Below are 18,531 nucleotides of genomic sequence, written 5' to 3'. Positions count from 1 at the left end.
TTCTTTGAAGTCTACTGCAGAGCAAAATTTTTAATTGCTACAAAGTTTACCAATTTTTCCTTTTATTGTCAGTGCTTTTGGTATCACATCTAAAACTCATTATCAAACCCAAGCTTACACAAATTTTGTGTTTTCTCTTATAAAGTCTTATAGTTCTACATTGCACATTTGGTCTATTATATATTTTGGTTAGTCTCTGTACGAGGTATGTGTAGAGGATTTTTTTTTAAATTTGGAAGTCTAATTCTTCTATCTCCATTTGTTGATAAAATTACCCTTTTTCCACTGAACTGCCTTTTCACTTTTGTCAAAATCAGTTTTGGGTGGGTCTGCACTGGGCTCTATTCTGTTCCAGTGACCTACGTGTCTACGTTCCCCTAATGCCACTCAATCTTGATTACTAGAGGTTGTAAGTCTTACAATCAAGTAATGTGAGTCTTCCAACATACCCTTTTTTGGAACTATTTGGGGTATCCTAGTTCCTTTGCTTCTCCGTATAAAATTTAGAGTTCACCTTGTTGCTATCTACAAAAATGCTTGTGGGGACTTTGACTGTAATGGATATATAGATCCAAAATGGGGAGAAATGACAACTTAAATGAATGTAGTATGTTTGATATTCTCCACGTGTAGATTTTGTAGATTTGTAGGTTTTTTTTCAGGTTTCCTCCACAGATAAGCATGTTGTCTACAACAGCTGAAATGAATCTAGGGAGACATGTTCAAAATAAACTAGCAAAATAATATATCAAATAACATGACCCCTAACTATGTCCATTATATTCCAGATGATACTCTGTTGGTCTACTGATATTCTAAAAAGAGGTGACAGGATAACAAAACACCTGTTTTACATTTCTCTGAAGTAAGCAACCAGATATAGGAAAAAATGGATTGCTGTAAGATACTACAGAACAGGTGGCTTAATAATAGACATTTCTTACTCTGAAGGCTGGGGAGTCCCAGATCATGGTACTAGCCAATTTAGTTCCTGGTGAGGGCCAACTTCCTGGCTTCTAGACATTTCCATTCTTGCTGTTTGCTCACATGGCATCTCCTCTGTGCCTCTTCAAGGAGAAAACTCTCTCTCTTCCACTTCTTGTAAAGGCAATAATCATATCACAAGGAGCCCAACCTCATGACCTAATCTAAACCTAATTAATTCCCAAGTCTCTACCTATAAATACCATCACACTGGTGGTCAGGGTTTCAACATGAATTTTGGAGGGATGCAAATATTTAGTTCATAGCAGGCAGAAAACAAGTGAACCCTAAAATAAGCAGTAGTGAAACTAATTAGAAATCAATGTCATTTTGAAACTGATTCTTAGAAGCAAAGTTGCCAGCTTGGGCATAAATGTGTGAAAAGAAGAGCTGGTCGTTTTTAGGTCTTTCCAGTCATGCATGGATATTATCAAATCTCTACCAATTTTGATGCTGCTAATGAGTGGATGTTAAGACTGCTGTTGATGGTCTCTCATGTTGGTCAATGAGGAAATACTTCCCATAAGGAACAAGTCACTCACCAGTAAGCAGGCTGGGATAAAACCTTCATCTGTACAGTGTTCTGCATATTCTTTTAAATTTGAACTTTCCAAAATAAAAGTCTGGCAGGTAGAAGTGAGGTTTTCCTGTTGTAAATAACCTAAATGAAAAACAGAAGGTTAGGTAATTCCAGTAACTTCTGTACTTTCTCCAAAATGCTGTAGAAACGCAGTTTCCTGTCACATATGGAACCTCAGGTACAACATGCTGTACTTCTGCAGCCTTGCCCACAACCACTGGTTTATGCTGCAGTACAAAGTAGTCTCAGAATAGATGGTTGTTTGATGGAAGATACTCTAGCTAAACTAGAAACAAATTGATGAAGTACAATGAATGCACAGGAATGCTCACAAAGGAATCAGTAAGTATTGACACATAACTGGAGAATGAATAAAGAAATGATAAATGTTTTTCTAATCCATATCCTCCATACTGACTAGGCTGGCAGATGGTATAAAGTAACTTAATGGATTATAAAAAACCCACATTCTCCCAATGTTGCTATTTACTTGTACATTTCACTTAATTGCTTAACAGTTTAACAGAAAAATGAACAGAAGACCTGCTTTAAAGGAAAGAAGGGTTCTCCTTTGATTTTTAAATTTATGTCATTTGGGAATCAAGACACTTTCACTGACAGCTATAGCATTTACATCTAATGGACACTTAGGGAGCAATTTTACTGATCAGTGCTTGGTACCTGCATACACCTGAATTCTCCATGTCTCAAGTAGCAACTTATCCTTCTGTTCCTTAGTGTTATTGGGGTTTACCTAAACACACCACTAAAAACAGCAGGATCATATAGAAAGTACATTGGATGGGATTTTGGGAGACCAGGTTCTTCTATTTGGTTAAATCTGCATTGTAAATTGGGGGGAGGGGGGCAGGAATCCCATATCGTCTGGGACTCAAGTGCTTCATCTGTAAGGCACATTTGCCTTGACCATGGATCAAATATGGTGAAATTACTCCCTTGTGTAAAGTCCTTCAATCATTTCCCATAGTACTCAGTTTAAACTTCTAAATTCTGAGCAGCTTCAGCTGGAATGACAATGTAAGGACCTCCAAAAATCCTCTCCTTATAAAAGCAACAAGAACACTAGCACAAATTATTAAAAACAAAAAAACCTTTTTCAGGGCTCTGAAAATCAAAGTTTTGGGAGTATTTAAGAAAAAAAGAAGAATATCCATAATAATGAACAGTGTGGCATTAGAACTTGCCTCTACTCTCATGCTCATCTTCCCAGTTGAGTGGTATACTTGTTTTAAATGTGATTGCAGGCTGTTGATTTTCATACAGCCTAGCAGCGAATGGAGGGGTCAGAGAGGGCTGGAATTTGATTTGTGTGAAAATTTCCTGGAAACCTCCACTTGTATGGCTTGACTTTGAATTGAATCAAAATTTACCCAGTGCACAGAACCTGTTCCTTTAAGATGTCTGCTTAAAACTATCAGCAGGCCAGCAAGATGGTGGAAGAGTAGGGTCCTCAACTCACCTGGCCCCACCAACTTACCCAGATAACTTTCAAACCATCCTGAAAACCTACAAATTTGACCTGAGATTTAAAGAGAGAACAGCTGGAACACTACAGAGAGAAGGGCTTTCACTTCTAAGGAGAATCATCTAGGGTGAAATTTACTTAGGCCGTGGTTGATATTCTTGACGCAGCCCACTCATACACTACTCTGCACTGAGCAAAATGACTAGAAAGGACTCACCACAAAAGAATGAATCAGAAATACTACTCTCTACCAGAGTTACAGAATTTGGATTGCAATTCAATGTCAGAAAGCCAATTCAGAAGCACAATTATAAATCTACTGGTGCTTCTGGAAAAAAGCATAAAGGATTCAAGAGACTTCATGACTGCAGAATTTAGATCTAATCAGGCCAAAATTAAAAATCAATTAAATGAGATGCAATCCAAACTGGAGGTCCCAAAGATGAGGGCTAATGAGGTAGAAGAAAGAGTGAGTGACACAGAAGACAAGGTGATGGCAAGGAAAGAAGCTGAGGAAAAAAGCAAAAAAGACGACGAGGAAAGGTTAAGGGAAATAAATGATAGCCTCAGAAGGAAAAATCTACATTTAATCGGGGTTCCAGAGGGTGCCAAGAGGAACAGAGGGCCAGAAAACATATTTGAACACATCATAGCTGAGAACTTCCCTAATTTGGGGATGGAAACAGGCATTCAGATCCAGGAGATGGACCCCCCCCCTCAAAATTAATAAAAATCATTAAACACCTCAACATTTAATAGTGAAACTTGCAAATTCCAAAGATAAAGAGAAAATCCTTAAAGCAGCAAGAGACAAGAGATCCCTAACTTATATGGGGAGAACTATTAGATTAACAGCAGACCTCTCCACAGAGACCTGGCAGGCCAGAAAGGGCTGGCAGGATAAATTCAGGGTCCTAAGTGAGAAGAACATGCAGCCAAGAATACTTTATCCAGCAAGGCTCTCATTCAAAATAGAAGGAAAGATAAAGAGCTTTCAAGATAGGCAGAAACTGAAAGAATATGTGACCACCAAACCAGCTCTGCAAGAAATATTAAGGGGGATCCTGTAAAAGAGGAAGCCCAAAGAAATAATCAAGAACAGGGACTGAATAGGTATTATGATGACACTAAATTCATATCTTTCAATAGTAACTCTGAACTTGAGTGGGCTAAATGATCCCATGAAAGACGCAGAGTTTTGGACTGGATAAAAAAGCAAGATCCATCTATGCTGTCTACAAGAGACTCATTTTAGACCTAAGGACACTTACAGCCTGAAAATGAAAGGTTGGAGAACCATTTACCATTCAAATGGTCCTCAAAAGAAAGTTGGGGTAGCAATCCTATATCAGATAAATTAAAGCTCATCCCAAAGAATGTAGAGTAAGAGATGAAGAGGGACACTATATCATACTTGAAGGGTACACCCAACACGAAAACCTAACAATCATGAATATTTATGCCCCTAATGTGGGAGGTGCCAAGCATATCAATCAGTTAATAACCAAAATAAAGACATACTTAGATAATAATACACTAATAATAGGAGACTTCAATACGGCACTCTCTGCAAATGACAGATCTTCTAAGCACAACATCACCAAAGAAACAAGAGCTTTAAATGATACACTGGACCAGATGGATTTCATAGATACATATAGAACTTGACATCTGAACGCAACTGAATACACATTCTTTTCAAGTGCACATGGAACTTTCTCCAGAATAGACCACATTCATATTGCGAATAGTCACAAATCAGGTCTCAACTAATACCAAAAGACTGGGATTGTCCCCTATATATGTTCAGACCGTAATGCTTTGAAACTTGAACTCAATCACAAGAAGAAATTTGGAAGAAACTAAAACACATAGAGGTTAAAGAGCATTGTGCTAAAATATGAAAGGCTCAACCAGGAAATTAGAGAAGAATTAAAAAGATTCATGGAAAAAAAAAGATTCATGGATACTAATGAAAATGAAGATACAACTGTTCAAAAAATCTTTGGGATACAGCAAAAGCAGTCCTAAGATGGAAATACATCGCAATACAAGCTTCTCTTAAAAAATTGGAAAAAAACTCAAATACATAAGCTAACCTTGCACCTACAGAAATTGGAGAAAGAACAGTAAATAAAACCTACACCAAGCAAAAGAAGAGAGTTAATAAAGATTCGAGCAGAACTCAATGAAATAGAGACCAGAAGAACTGTAGATCAACAAAACCAGGAGTCAGTTCCTTAAAAGAATTAATAAAGTAGATAAACCCTTAGCCAGCCTTATTAAAAACAAAAGAGAAATGATTCTAATTAATAAAATCACAAATGGAAAAGGAGAGATCACAACCAATACTAAGGAAATACAAATGATTTTAAAAATGTATTATGAGCAGCTATACGCCACTAAATTAGGCAATCTAGAAGAAATGGACGCATTTCTGGAAAACCGCAAACTACCAAAACTGGAACAGGAAGAAATAGAAAACCTGAACAGGTCAATAACCAGGGAGGAAATTGAAGTAGTCATCAAAAACTGCCCAAGACAAAAAAGTCCAGTCCAAATGGTTTCCAAGGGGAATTCTATCAAACTCTTAAGGAAGAAACAATACGTACTGTACTAAAGCTGTTCAAAAAGATAAAGGGACAGAATACTCCCAAACTTGTTTTATAGGCCACATCACCTTAATTCCAAAACCAAAGACCCCACCAAAAAAGAGAATTATCGACAATTATCTTATAGATAATTAAGAGAATTATCCCTGATGAACACAGATGCAAAAATTCTCAACAAGATACTAGCCAATAGGATCCAACAGGACATTAAGAAGATTATTCACCATGACCAAGTGGGATTTATCCCTGGGATGCAAGGCTGGTTCAACACTCATAAAACAATCAACAAGAGAAAAAACAAGAACCATATGATCTCTCAACAGATGCAGAGAAAGCATTTGACAGAATACAGCATCCATTCCTGATCAAAACTTCAGAATGTAGGGATAGAGGGAACATTCCTCAGCATCTTAAAAGCCATCTACAATAAGCCCACAGCAAATATCATTCTCAATGGGGAAACACTGGGAGCCTTTCCCCTAAGATCAAGAACACGACAGGGATGTCTGCTCTCACCATTGCTATTCAACATAGTACTAGGAGTCCTACCCTCAGCAATCAGGCAACAAAAAGACATTAAAGGCATTCAAATTGGCAAAGAAGATGTCAAACTCTCCCTCTTTGCAGATGACATGATACTGCACCTAGAAAACCCAAAAGACTCCACCCCAAGATTGCTAGAACTCATACAGCAATTCAGCAGTGTGGCAGGATACAAAATCAATGACCAGAAATCAATGGCATTTCTATACATTAACAATGAGACTGAAGAGAGAGAAATTAAGGAGTCAATCCCATTTACAATTGCTCCCAAAAGCATAAGATACCTAGGAATAAACCTAACCAAAGAGGTAAAGGATCTATACCCTAAAAACGACAGAACACTTCTGAAAAGAAATTGAGGAAGACAGAAAGAGATGGAAAAATATTCCATGCTCATGGATTGAAGAATTAATATTGTGAAAATGTCAATGCTACCCAGGGCAATTTACACATACAATGCGATCCCTATGAAAATACCATGGACTTTCTTCAGAGAGTTGGAACAAATCATCTTAAGATTTGTGTGGAATCAGAAAAGACCCTGAATAGCCAGGGGAATACTGAAAAAGAAAACCAGAGCCGAGGGCATCACAATGGCGGATTTCAAGCTGTACAACAAAACTGTGATCATCAAGACAGTATGGTATGGCACAAAAACAGACACACAGATCAATGGAACAGAATAGAAAACCCAGAAATGCGCCCTCAACTAATATGGGCAACTAATATTCGAAAAAGCAGGAAAGACTATCCACTGGAAAAAGGACAGTCTATTTAATAAATGGTGCTGGGAAAATTGGACATCCACATGCAGAAGAATGAAACGACCATTCTCTTACACCATGCACAACGATAAACTCAAAATGGATGAAAGATCTAAATGTGAGACAAAAAAAAAAAAAAAAAGTGACACAAGAATGCATCAAAATCCTAGAGAACACAGGCAACACCCTTTGTGAACTTGGCCACAGTAACTTCTTGCAAGATACATCTATGTAGGCAAGGGAAACAAAAGCAAAAATGAACTATTGGGATTTAATCAAGATTAAAAGCTTCTGCACAGCAAAAGAAACAGTCAACAAAACTAAAAGACAACCTACAGAATGGAAGAAGATATTTGCAAATGACGTATCAGATAAAGGGCTAGTATTCAAGATCTATAAAGAACTTATGAAACTCAACAGCAAAGAAACAAACTATCCAATCATGAAATGGACAAAAGACATGAATAGAAATTTCACCAAAGAAGACATACACATGGCCAACAAGCACGAGAAAATGCTCTGCATCACTTGCCATCAGGGAAATACAAATCAAAACCGCAACAAGATACCACCTCACACCAGTGAGAATGGGGAAAATTAACAAGACGGGAAACAACAAATGTTGGGAGGATGTGGAGAAAGGGGAACCCTCTTGCACTCTTGGTGGGAATGTGAACTGGTGCAGCCACTCTGGAAAACTGTGGAGGTTCCTCAAAGAGTTAAAAATAGAGCTGCCCTACCACCCAGTAATTGAACTGCTGGGGATTTATCCCAAAGATACAGATGCAGTGAAAGACCGAGACACCTGCACCCCAATGTTTATGGCAGGAATGTCCACAATAGCCAAAACTGTGGAAGGAGCCTCAGTGTCCATCGAAAGATGAATGGATAAAGAAGATGTGGTCTATATATACAATGGAATATTACTCAGGCATTAGAAACAATGAATACCCACCATTTGCTTCAACGTGGATGGAACTGGAGGATATTATGCTGAGTGAAGTCAATCCAAGAAGGACAAACATTATATGGTCTCATTCATACGGGGAATATAAAAAAATAGTGAAAGGGATTAAAGGGGAAAAGAGAGAAAATGAGTGGGAAATATCAGAGAGTGTGACAGAACACAAGAGACTCCTAACTCTGGGAAACAAACAAAGGGTAGTGGAAGGGGAGGTGGGTGGAGGATGGGGTGACTTGGTGATGGGCACTGAGGGAGGGCACCTGACAGGATGAGCACTGGGTATTATACTATATGTTGACAATTTGAAGTCCAATAAAAAAATATACAAAAACAAAAAAAACCCCAAAAAACTATCAGCAGGAATTGCTTAATACTACAGTTGCCTCTGATGAAGAATGCGTCAAACAAGCTAAAGAAGATAAAATACAGAGACAAAAGCTGGGGTAGGAGCAGTCCATAGCAGGCTCTGAAATGCTAGGATATATTTCTGGGATATTAGATGGACTTGTGCAAGTGTAGGGCAGCACACACACTCAGAAGTGATCTGATAAGGCCCTAAGCCCTCACCTCTGGTTTACAAGTAAGGCTCTGAGTTAAGTGGGAAGTAAAGGCTAAGGCAGAGTTGGCAACTGCTTAGCTGAATGTTGAAGCATGCCGCAACATACACACAATCCCTTGGCTAACAATTGGAGACTTACAGACTCCCAGCATTAAAAAAAGAAAAAAAAAAAAATTAACGTTCAGTCATAGAATATAAACTAAAAAAAAAGTCAAAAAGACTTTACATAAAATCAAAAAGACTTTACAGAATTAGTTCCAGAACTGCTGAAACAACAAGAAAGAGCTGTAACAAATATGAGGGAGGCAGGAGAATCTGATTATGAGTTGTCATGTTATATTATTTAAAATGTCTAATTTTCAACAAAAATTTATGAGAAATGCAGAGAAACAAGGAAGTATGTCCCATATACTAAGGGAAATAAAAGCGGCCAAAAAGAAATCACTCCCAAGGAAGCCAAGACACTAGAGTTAAAACTTTAAAAAATTAGGTATTTTATTTTTTATAAAATTTATTTGAAAGCAAGTGTGTGAGAGAGTGTGAGAATGAGGGAGGAGGGGCAGAAGGACAGAGAGAGAGAAACTTTAGCAGACTCTAAACTGAATGCAGAGCCTGATGCAGGGCTTGATCTCAAGAGCCAAAACCAAGAGTCAGATGCTTAACTGATTGTGTCACCTGGGTGTCCCAAAAATCAGCTATTTTAAAGAAGTTCAGAGAAGAAAACTATTCCTAAGTATCTAAAAAAAAAAAAAAATTATGAAAGCAATGTTTCATCAAAAAGAAATAAGAAATTATACAAAAAAAACCAAGCAGAAATTCCAGAGTTGAAAAGTATAGTAACCGGGTTCCTACATGGCTCAGTTGGTTAAGCGGCTGCCTTTGGCTCGGGTCATGATCCCAGGATCCTGGATCGAGCGCCGAGTCAGGCTCCCTGCTCAGAGAGAAGTCTGCTTCTCTTTCTGTGCTTGCCCTCTGCTTGTGATCTCTCTCTCTCTCAAAAATAAAAACAAACAGAAAAATATAATAACTAAAATGAAAAAGTCTCTAGAGGGCAGCTCAAGAGCAGATGTGACGAGGCAGATGAAGGAATTAGTGAACCTGACAGAGATCAAATGACATTATCCAACATAAGGAACAAAACCAAAAAGTATCAGAAAAAGTTAAGTCTCTGAGGCCTGTGAGACACCACATTTGTGCCAACATAAACATAATTAAAGTCTTAGAAGGAGAAGAGAGAAAGAAAATGCAGAGGGAATATTTGAAGAAATGATGCACAAATAATAAACATCAAAATTTTAGAAAACACAATCTATTATTTATCCAGAGAACTCTATAAACTGCAAGTAGGATAAACTGAAACAGATCCATATCTGGATACCTCATAATCAAACTATCAAAAGACAGAAATCTGGAAAGCAGAGAGAAACAGCTCATCACATACAAGGGATATTCACTAAGATTAATAGCTTTTTTCTCATTAGAAACCATGGAGGCCACAGGCAGGGAGGTGATGACACAAAGTCCTAAAAACAACAAATAAGGTCAAGCAAGACCAGCAAAACCCCTTCAAAATGGAGACATTAAGCTAGTCTTAGATTAAAAATACAAAACAAAGCCCAGAGAAATTGCTATCATACTTGCCCTTTAAGAAACATTAAAGGGAGTCCTTTAGGCTAAAATGAAAGGCCACTAGACAGTGAAACAAATCTATGTTAAAAAAAAAATAAAAGAACACTACTAAAGACAACTGTACAGGTAAACATAAAACAGTATAAATTAGTTTTTGTTTGTAACTCTCCTCTGCTTTAAGTAACAATTGTATACAGTAGTAAGTATAAATCTGGGTTGGTGACCATATAATTTTAAAGATTTAATTTATATGATCTTAAAACCAAAATGAAGGTGGAAAACAATGGAGTTATACAGGAGTAAAGTTTTTATGTATTATTGAAATTAAGTTGGTACTAATCCAAATAAGACTGTTTTAAAAGTTACTTCTAATTTCCAAGCAATCACTAAGAAAATAACTCAAAAATAAAAAATATAAAAGGAAATAACAATGGGTGATGCCTGGGTAGCTCAATTGGTTTTAGAGTCCAACTCCTGATTTCAGCTCAAGCCATGATCTCAGGAGCCTGGGACTGAGCCTGGCACAGGGCTCTGTGCTCAGCAGGGGGGGCTGCTTGAGGATTCTCTCTCCCTCTGCCCCTCTCTCAACTGCATGCTCTCTAAAATAAAAATTAAGGGGAATAAAGAGGAAACAACAATGGAATTAAAATGGTAAAAAAAAAAAAAAAGGCAGAGAAGAGTAACAAGTAAAACATATATAGAATACAAATAACAGAATGGCAGGCAAAAATCCTCATCTTATCAGTAATTACATTAAGTGGTAATGGATTAACAATCAAAAGATACAGACAGAATGAAAACTATGATCCAATTACATGCTCTTGACAGCAGACACATTTTACATTCAAAGACACAAACAGATTGAAAATAAAAGGATGGAAAAAGATATACCATTCATACAGTAACTAAGAGCTGGAGAGGCTATACTAGTAGCAGACAAATTAAGACAAATATTGTTAGTAGAGACAAAGATAATGATAAAATAATCAATCAAAAAGATAACAATTACAAGCATATATGCATGTAACAGGCAAGGAAGGCCCCCAAAAACATGAAGCTGAAACTAACAAGTGGAACAAGAACTAAACAATTCAACAATAAAAGGTATGGACTTCAACATCCTACTTTTGCTAATGAATAGAGAGCTCAGTAACAGAAGGCTTGATCACTATAAATCAACTAGACCTAATCAACATCTATAATGTAGTCCACCCAACAATAGCAGAATATAAATTCTTCTCAAGTGCGTGTGAACATCCTCCAGGATAAACCACACTTTAGGACATGAAAAGTCTCAATAAAATAAGACAAATTATAGAGAGAATGCACTCTGACCACAATAAACTGAAATTAGAAATCAATAAGAAATTCATGAATATGTAGAAATTAAATGACTCTCCTAAATAACCAAAGGGTCAAAGAAGAAAAGAAAAGTAGAAAATATTTTTATTATAAAGGGATTATAATAATAATTATAAAGGGATTACCAAGGGATACTATGAACAGTTGTATGCCAACAATTTAGAGAGCCCAGGCTAAACAAGTATTTAGAAAGGCATTAACTGAACTGACTCAAGAAGAAACAAAATTGGAATCAATTACAGACTGCAGTGTAGTAGACTCTTCATAAAGAAAGGCCTAAGATCAAATGGCCTCACTGGTGAATTCTATCAAATACTGAAAAAAGTTTCACTGACTCTTAAAAAGATAAAGGAGAGAAGCTTGCCCATTTCATTTGCTAATTTGGTAATAATCTGATACTAACACCAAAGACATCACAAGAAAACTACACACCAATATCCCTTGTGAAAAAGCAGATGTAATAATTCTCAACAAAATAACTAGCAAACTAAGTCCAGTAACTTTAAAAAGTGGTTATACACCATGACCAAGTGCAATTGTGCCAGAAATGCAAGACTGGTTCAATAAAACAGAAACAAATCCGTGTAATACATTCTATTAACAGAAAAGTTGACCTCATACATTGTATTAATAGAATAAAGGTCAAAAGCATGTTATCATCTTAACATATGTAGAAAAACAACTTGACAAAATCCAACACCTTTTCATAATAAAAATATTACGAATATAAGGGAATTTCTTCAATCTGATAAAGGCACTTAAGAAATTTCCACAGCTAACACAATACTCAAAGGTTAAAGAATCAAAGCTTTGTCCCTAAGATCAGGGACAAGACCATGCCTGCTCTTGCCATTTCTTTAACACTGTACTAGAAGTTCTAGTTTGGGCAACCGGGAAAGAAACCAAAGTAAAACGCATCCACATCAGAAAGAGAAAAAAAAAAATCAAATGTCCTCATTTGCAGATGACATGCTGTCACTTATAAAAATTTTAAGGACTCCACATACACACAGAAAAATTATTAATGCCAATTAATGACTTCAGTAAGGCTTCAAGACACAAGATGAATAGACAAAAATCAGCTGCACTTCTATATACTTGCAATGAACAATCCAAGAAAGAAATAAAAACAATTTCATTTACAATAGCAACAAAAATACTTAGAAATAAGTTTAGCAAAAAGTGTATTATTATACTAAAAAACTACAAATATCACTGAGATAGACTAAATAAATGGATAAATCTCTCTTGTTCATGGATTAGAAGAGTTAATGTTTTTCAAAGTCAATACTCTTAGATTCAACACAGTCCCTATCAAAATCTTAGCTGCCTTTGTGTAGAAATTAATAAACCGATCCTAACATCCACAGGGAAATACAAGGGACCCAGAGTATTTAAAACAATCTTGAAAATGAAACAGTTGGTGGACTTACCCTTACCCACTCCAAAACACACTGTAAAGCAATAGTAATCAAGGTAATGTGGTACTAGCATAAGGATAGACTTAAAGATCAATGAGACAGAATTAACAACAGTCCAGACATTTATGGTCAACTGATTTTCAAGAACAGTGCCAAGTCAGCTTAATGGAGGAAATATTAGTCTTTTCAACAACGGATGCTGGGAGAACTGGATACCTACATGGAAAACAATGAAGTTGGACCAAAAAAATGAAGTTACACCTCATACCAAATATAAAAATTAACTAAGAAAGGATCATAGATGTAAATATAAGAGCAAAAACTTCAAAAGTCTTAGAACAGAACACAGGTATAAATCTTTTTGATGTAGGATTAGGTAACGGTTTCTTAGGATATCTAAAGAACCATCAACCAAAGAAAAATTAGATAAACTGAACTTCATCAAAATTAAAAACATTTGTGCTTTCAAGGATACTCTGAAGGAAGTGAAAAGACGATGGGCAAAATGGAAGAAAATATCTGCAAGCTATCTATCATACTGAACTAGAATCCAGAATATATAAAGAACCACTAAGCACATGAGAAGAGGCTCAACTTCATTAGTGATTAGAGAAATACAAAATCAAAACCACAATGAAATATACCAACTCATACCCACTAGGATAGCCAGAATTAAGAAGGATAGTAGTGAGTACTGGCAAAGACTGATGAAACTGGAAATTCATTCACTGTTGGTAGGAATGTAAAATGGTACAAATATCACTAATCACTTGGGAAATTCTCAGAAACATTAAACATGGAATTACCACATGATCAAGTGAATCCACTCTTAGGCATATATCTAAGAGAACTGAAACAGTATACCCAAACAAGACTTGTAAATGAATGTTCATAGCATTTTTTTCTTAATAGTCAAAATGTGGAATATCTACACAATGGAACATTATTCAGCCACGAAAGGTAACTACTTCAACTGGCAAATCTTGAAAACAAAGTTCTAAAAGTCAGATACAAAAGGCCACAAATTGTAGAATTCCATTTACTTGAAAAATCCAAATACAGAAATCCACAGAGACAAAGATAAATTAGTGGTTGTTAGAGGATGGGTGAGTGGGGCAAATGGGAGTAACTATTAACAGGGGTTTCTTCTGTGGATGATGGAAATGTTCTGGAATTAAGATAGTGATGTTTGTAAAACATTGTGAATATACTGAATGCCACTGGATTTTACATGTTGTGGTATGTGAATAATCACAATTCAATGAAAAAATGTAATCCTAAATTCTTAATATGTTACATGAAGCTCTACCTGTTTTGCATCCTGGTTTCTTCTTTAGTCCTTCTCTCATGCCATTCTCTCTCTCCCAGACTAACTGGTCTTTTAATTCCTCAAATTCACAAATGCTCTGATATCAAGACCACTGTATACTCCATTCCTGTTGCTTTGGGCAGCTTATTTTCTTAGCTTAATTCCAACTCATTCTTCAGGTCTAGGGTTAACTACTACTTCCTCAGAGACTCTTTTTTTAATCCTCTCAGTATGTGCATACTCCTTTTATCAGATAATAGATTCCCTTTTACCTACCTTTGTAGTAGACTTAGCTCAGTGCTAGTATAATACTCAAGTATTTACTAAAGCAATTATTTAGGTCTCTTCCATCTTTAAAATGATATGGTTCTATTCTTTTCACCTGGAACTGTAACTTTAACTAGGCCCTCCAAGGCAAAAAATTAATGAGAGGGTCTCTGAAGCCATTATATATAAAGATTATAAAAGCAAAGGGCAAAAAAATTGTCATCCCCAAACATTTTAGGAAATGCCCTAAGAACACTTGGGTGGGCTCAGCAGTTGGGCAGCTACCTTTGGCTCAGGTCATGATCCCGGCATCGAGTCCTGAATTAGGCTCCAGCAAAGAGCCTGCTTCTCCCTCTGCCTATGTCTCTCTTGAATAAATAAATAAATCTTAAAAAAAAAAAAAGAGGAAATGGCCTAGCTGGGATCTGGAAATCAACTCACCACTTTCTACTTATAGTTGATGAATCAGTTTTCTAACAGCTTGCTCACTAATGCCTCAAGGAGAAACAAAATACACAAAAACTGTGTTTTTGAGTAGGGGAAGACATTTAGAAACCACAAATCTTTTATTTCATATACTACTACTTCAGTATCTACATTACTGAAGGTGTGAAATGACCTCAATTGTGAAATTATATCAAAGGCAGATTGCTATTCCCCACCCCCACTTTTTATTTTTCACAAATGACCCAATATAAACCCTTGTAATTCTATAGTCAGCTGAAATCATTTCTATGATGGTTTGCTTTTAGACAGTTACATTATTTAGAATAGATCAGCTCTTACGATTTGACAAATATAGACATTTAAAATGTGTAAGAACCATTGGAATCACTCTGGGATCAGGGCAGTTGGGAGCTTTTTACATGTTTAAAAATTAAAACTAAAGATAATTTCTTTTCACAAGAGTTTCAAAAGTACTAAGCACCCCAGATGTATTCCTAGCCACTTGAGACTTCTAACAGGTGGTGGTGTAAAAATCAAATTACTTAAAGTGGATCTGCTTTTCTGTAGATCAAAAATTCTCAAAAATAACATAGCCCTAAGGGGATGAAAACTGGTACAGGAGAGGCAAGGGAATAAAGAGAACATCACCCTTTTTATGCAAAAATCATAGATGTACATACAATATATGAACAATATATTTGTGACATTAAAGTATTATGTGGGATATTAGGGGGGAAAAGTCTAAAAATATTCCTTAAGGGTGTAATAATGAAATAAAGTTGAGAAACTCCACCCTAGACAGAAGGTAGTGATAGAATTAACCTTTCTCAGAAAAATATGGTCATTTGTGCTAGCTACCCTAGGCAAGGAATTACCACAGATCAGATAGTTCGCGGTTTATCAGAAGACATTACACTTTAGTATACACTTGAGAAGAGGCTTTGTTAAAAAGACTAGATTACTTCTATAAAGTGTTTAAAAGTTACAACATATCTTAAAATAGCAATATCTAAGATATTTATCCCCTGCTCTTAAAAACATACCTACTTTGGGCAATCTAGAGTTCCTATTTTGTTATTTATTTGTTTTTAAAGATTTAATTTATTTGAGACAGAGAGCACAAGAAGACGGGGAGGGTCAGGAGAGGGAAAGGCAGGTTCCCGCTAAGCAGAGAATCCATGTGTGGCTCCATCCCAGGACCCCGAGATCAAGACCTGAGCTGAAGGCAGACACTTAAACGACTAAGCCACCCAGGCATCCACAGAGTTCCTATTTTAGATTAGACTTGATGCATTCTGTTTTACTTTTTAGAAAAATAAAGAGCTAAAGTTAATAAACCAATAGTGGAGACAAAATGAAATACTAAAAGGAATCCAAAAGAATGTAGGGAAAAAGGAGCAAGAAAGAAATGAGACAAATAGAAAACAAATAGCGAGATAGTAGATCCATTAAAAAAAATTTTTTTTTTAATTAAGTAAGGCTCTACCCAATGAGGGGATTGAATCCATGAACCCAAGATCAAGAGTCCCATGCTCTACAAATTGAGCCAATCAGGTGCCTAGAGATAGTACATTTAAACCTAATTTAGCAATCCTACATCTCAGTATTTACTCAAATGAAATCAAACATGTCTACATAAAAACTTATAAGCAAGACTGCTGTAAAATTTTATAAGTTTAAATAAGTTCTATAAAACCCAAATATCCATCACTGGTAAATACATGAATAAAATATATACATATAATAAATACAGCAAAAAGACAGGTGGGTGGGATGGATGTATATGAAGCTTTCCTTAGAGTAGGTTATGTTAAAAATAGAACAAGTTCCTGAATAAATGGGCAAAAGAATAAATGCATGGAAAAATGAACAAATGAATAAAAATCTATGGTCAAGGAACTATCTTCCTTCACTGTTCTTTGGCATTTGAAGAAAAAGCAGTTTACAGGACGTACGTAAACTCTTGGACCTTGGTTTCTCCCATCATATCATAGAGTAAGCAATTGCTACTTTTCTGGGCCCTTCAGAAGATTAAATAAGAGGTGAATAAAAGATTTAATATATTTGGTCCATAATCACAGAAAGCTAGAGTAATGTATAAAGCTCTGACGAAGGGGTGTGGGTAGCTAAATCCTGGAAAATCAGGTAGAATGGCTTATTATTTCTGCAGCCTGGTTTCTGGTAGCATTATCACTGGTTTACCAGTGAAGGAAAAAGACTTTTTAGCATCCTCCACATGATCCATTTTCTCATGTGCAGATTGATTATGTGCTTATACTGACAACTTATGCATTTCCCCCAACTCTCATAATGTGAGTTATTAGACATGATCATAGGATTAAGTTTATATTGACAGTGTTCCTAGGGATTTTGCTAGTTCCTTTTGGTTTCTACTGAAACTTAAGAGATTAGATTTGGTATTGTGATTTCACCTTGTTTTATTTTTATTTTTATTATATATTTTTAAATTTTTTTATTTATTTATGATAGTCACAGAGAGAGAGAGAGAGAGGCAGAGACACAGGCAGAGGGAGAAGCAGGCTCCATTCACCGGGAGCCTGACGTGGGATTCGATCCCGGGTCTCCAGGATCGCGCCCTGGGCCAAAGGCAGGCGCCAAACCGCTGCGCCACCCAGGGATCCCCCTCACCTTGTTTTAAATATTTACAGATCCTTAAAACTCTTAGGTACTTCTGACATTCCAATAAATTTAAACCGCAAGTAAAAACATTCCTTTGGGGTCTTTTATTTTGTTCTGATAGCAAAAGCTATTAAAACAGTATGACTTAAACCTGATTTCTAAATGAGATATCCTCTAGCAATCGAAATATCTGATGTGGTTGTTATTAATCCACTGCAAAGTACACTTTACCCCAGGGAATGTTGCTCTAAGAGAAAATTAAAACCTAGCTACCCACATCAAAGCCCATGAAGTCATTAGGTGGCCCTTCAGTATATGAGCTTTATTCTCTCACTGGGCTGCAGGGCACTAGGAACCCTCCCAGAGTTACTCACAAGCACCTCCTGCAAGCAGATTTATCCAAGAATCACAAATTTAGACCTGAGATGGACCCTGGGCTTCCTCAATTTGCAGAGGAGGAAACTGAGCATGGAAGACATTACATGGTTTTTCCAGGATCTACAGGTGGTTACACGAAGAGTAAGAAAAAAAACCCAAATCCCCACAGCATCCTGAAATCATATAGCCCAAGTGGTCCTGACGGTGGGCTGAATTATTCTAGACTAATGTGATCTGGATGGTGGAATTATGATTTTAAAGACTTTTAAAAATTTTATTATTGAGACACAGAGAGAGAGAGGCAGAGACATAGCAGAGAGAGAAGCAGATTCCCTGCAAGGAGCCTGATGCAGGAGTTGATCCTGGGACCCCAGGATCACGCCCTAAGCCAAAGGCAGATGCTCAACCACTGAGCCATTCAGGTGCCCCAGTTTGTTCTTACACATTTTATTTATTCATTTCAGAGAGAAAGCGAGAGGAAAGCATGATTGGTGGGAGGGGCAGAGTAGAAGGAGATGCAAACTTCCTATTGAGCAGGGCGCCCAATTCAGGACCCCAGGATCACGACCTGAGCTGAAGGCAGAAG

At 36.7% G+C, this 18,531-nt stretch overlaps 1 protein-coding gene across 1 annotated transcript in view; it reads right to left on the bottom strand.

Annotated features, from left to right (window-relative positions):
* Positions 1 to 18,531, bottom strand: part of LOC121500334 (protein NPAT) — a 49,792-nt gene that overhangs the window by 26,373 nt on the left and 4,888 nt on the right. The window contains exon 2 of the mRNA XM_041771978.1: positions 1,527 to 1,645. Within this exon, the coding sequence (XP_041627912.1) occupies positions 1,527 to 1,645 (119 nt within the window). The remainder of the gene's footprint in view (positions 1 to 1,526; positions 1,646 to 18,531) is intronic.

Source organism: Vulpes lagopus, chromosome 10 (assembly GCF_018345385.1).
Source record: "Vulpes lagopus strain Blue_001 chromosome 10, ASM1834538v1, whole genome shotgun sequence".
NCBI classification, from domain to species: domain Eukaryota; kingdom Metazoa; phylum Chordata; class Mammalia; order Carnivora; family Canidae; genus Vulpes; species Vulpes lagopus.
Note: the sequence above shows the minus strand (reverse complement) of the source record. Positions and strands in the feature narration are given on the sequence as shown.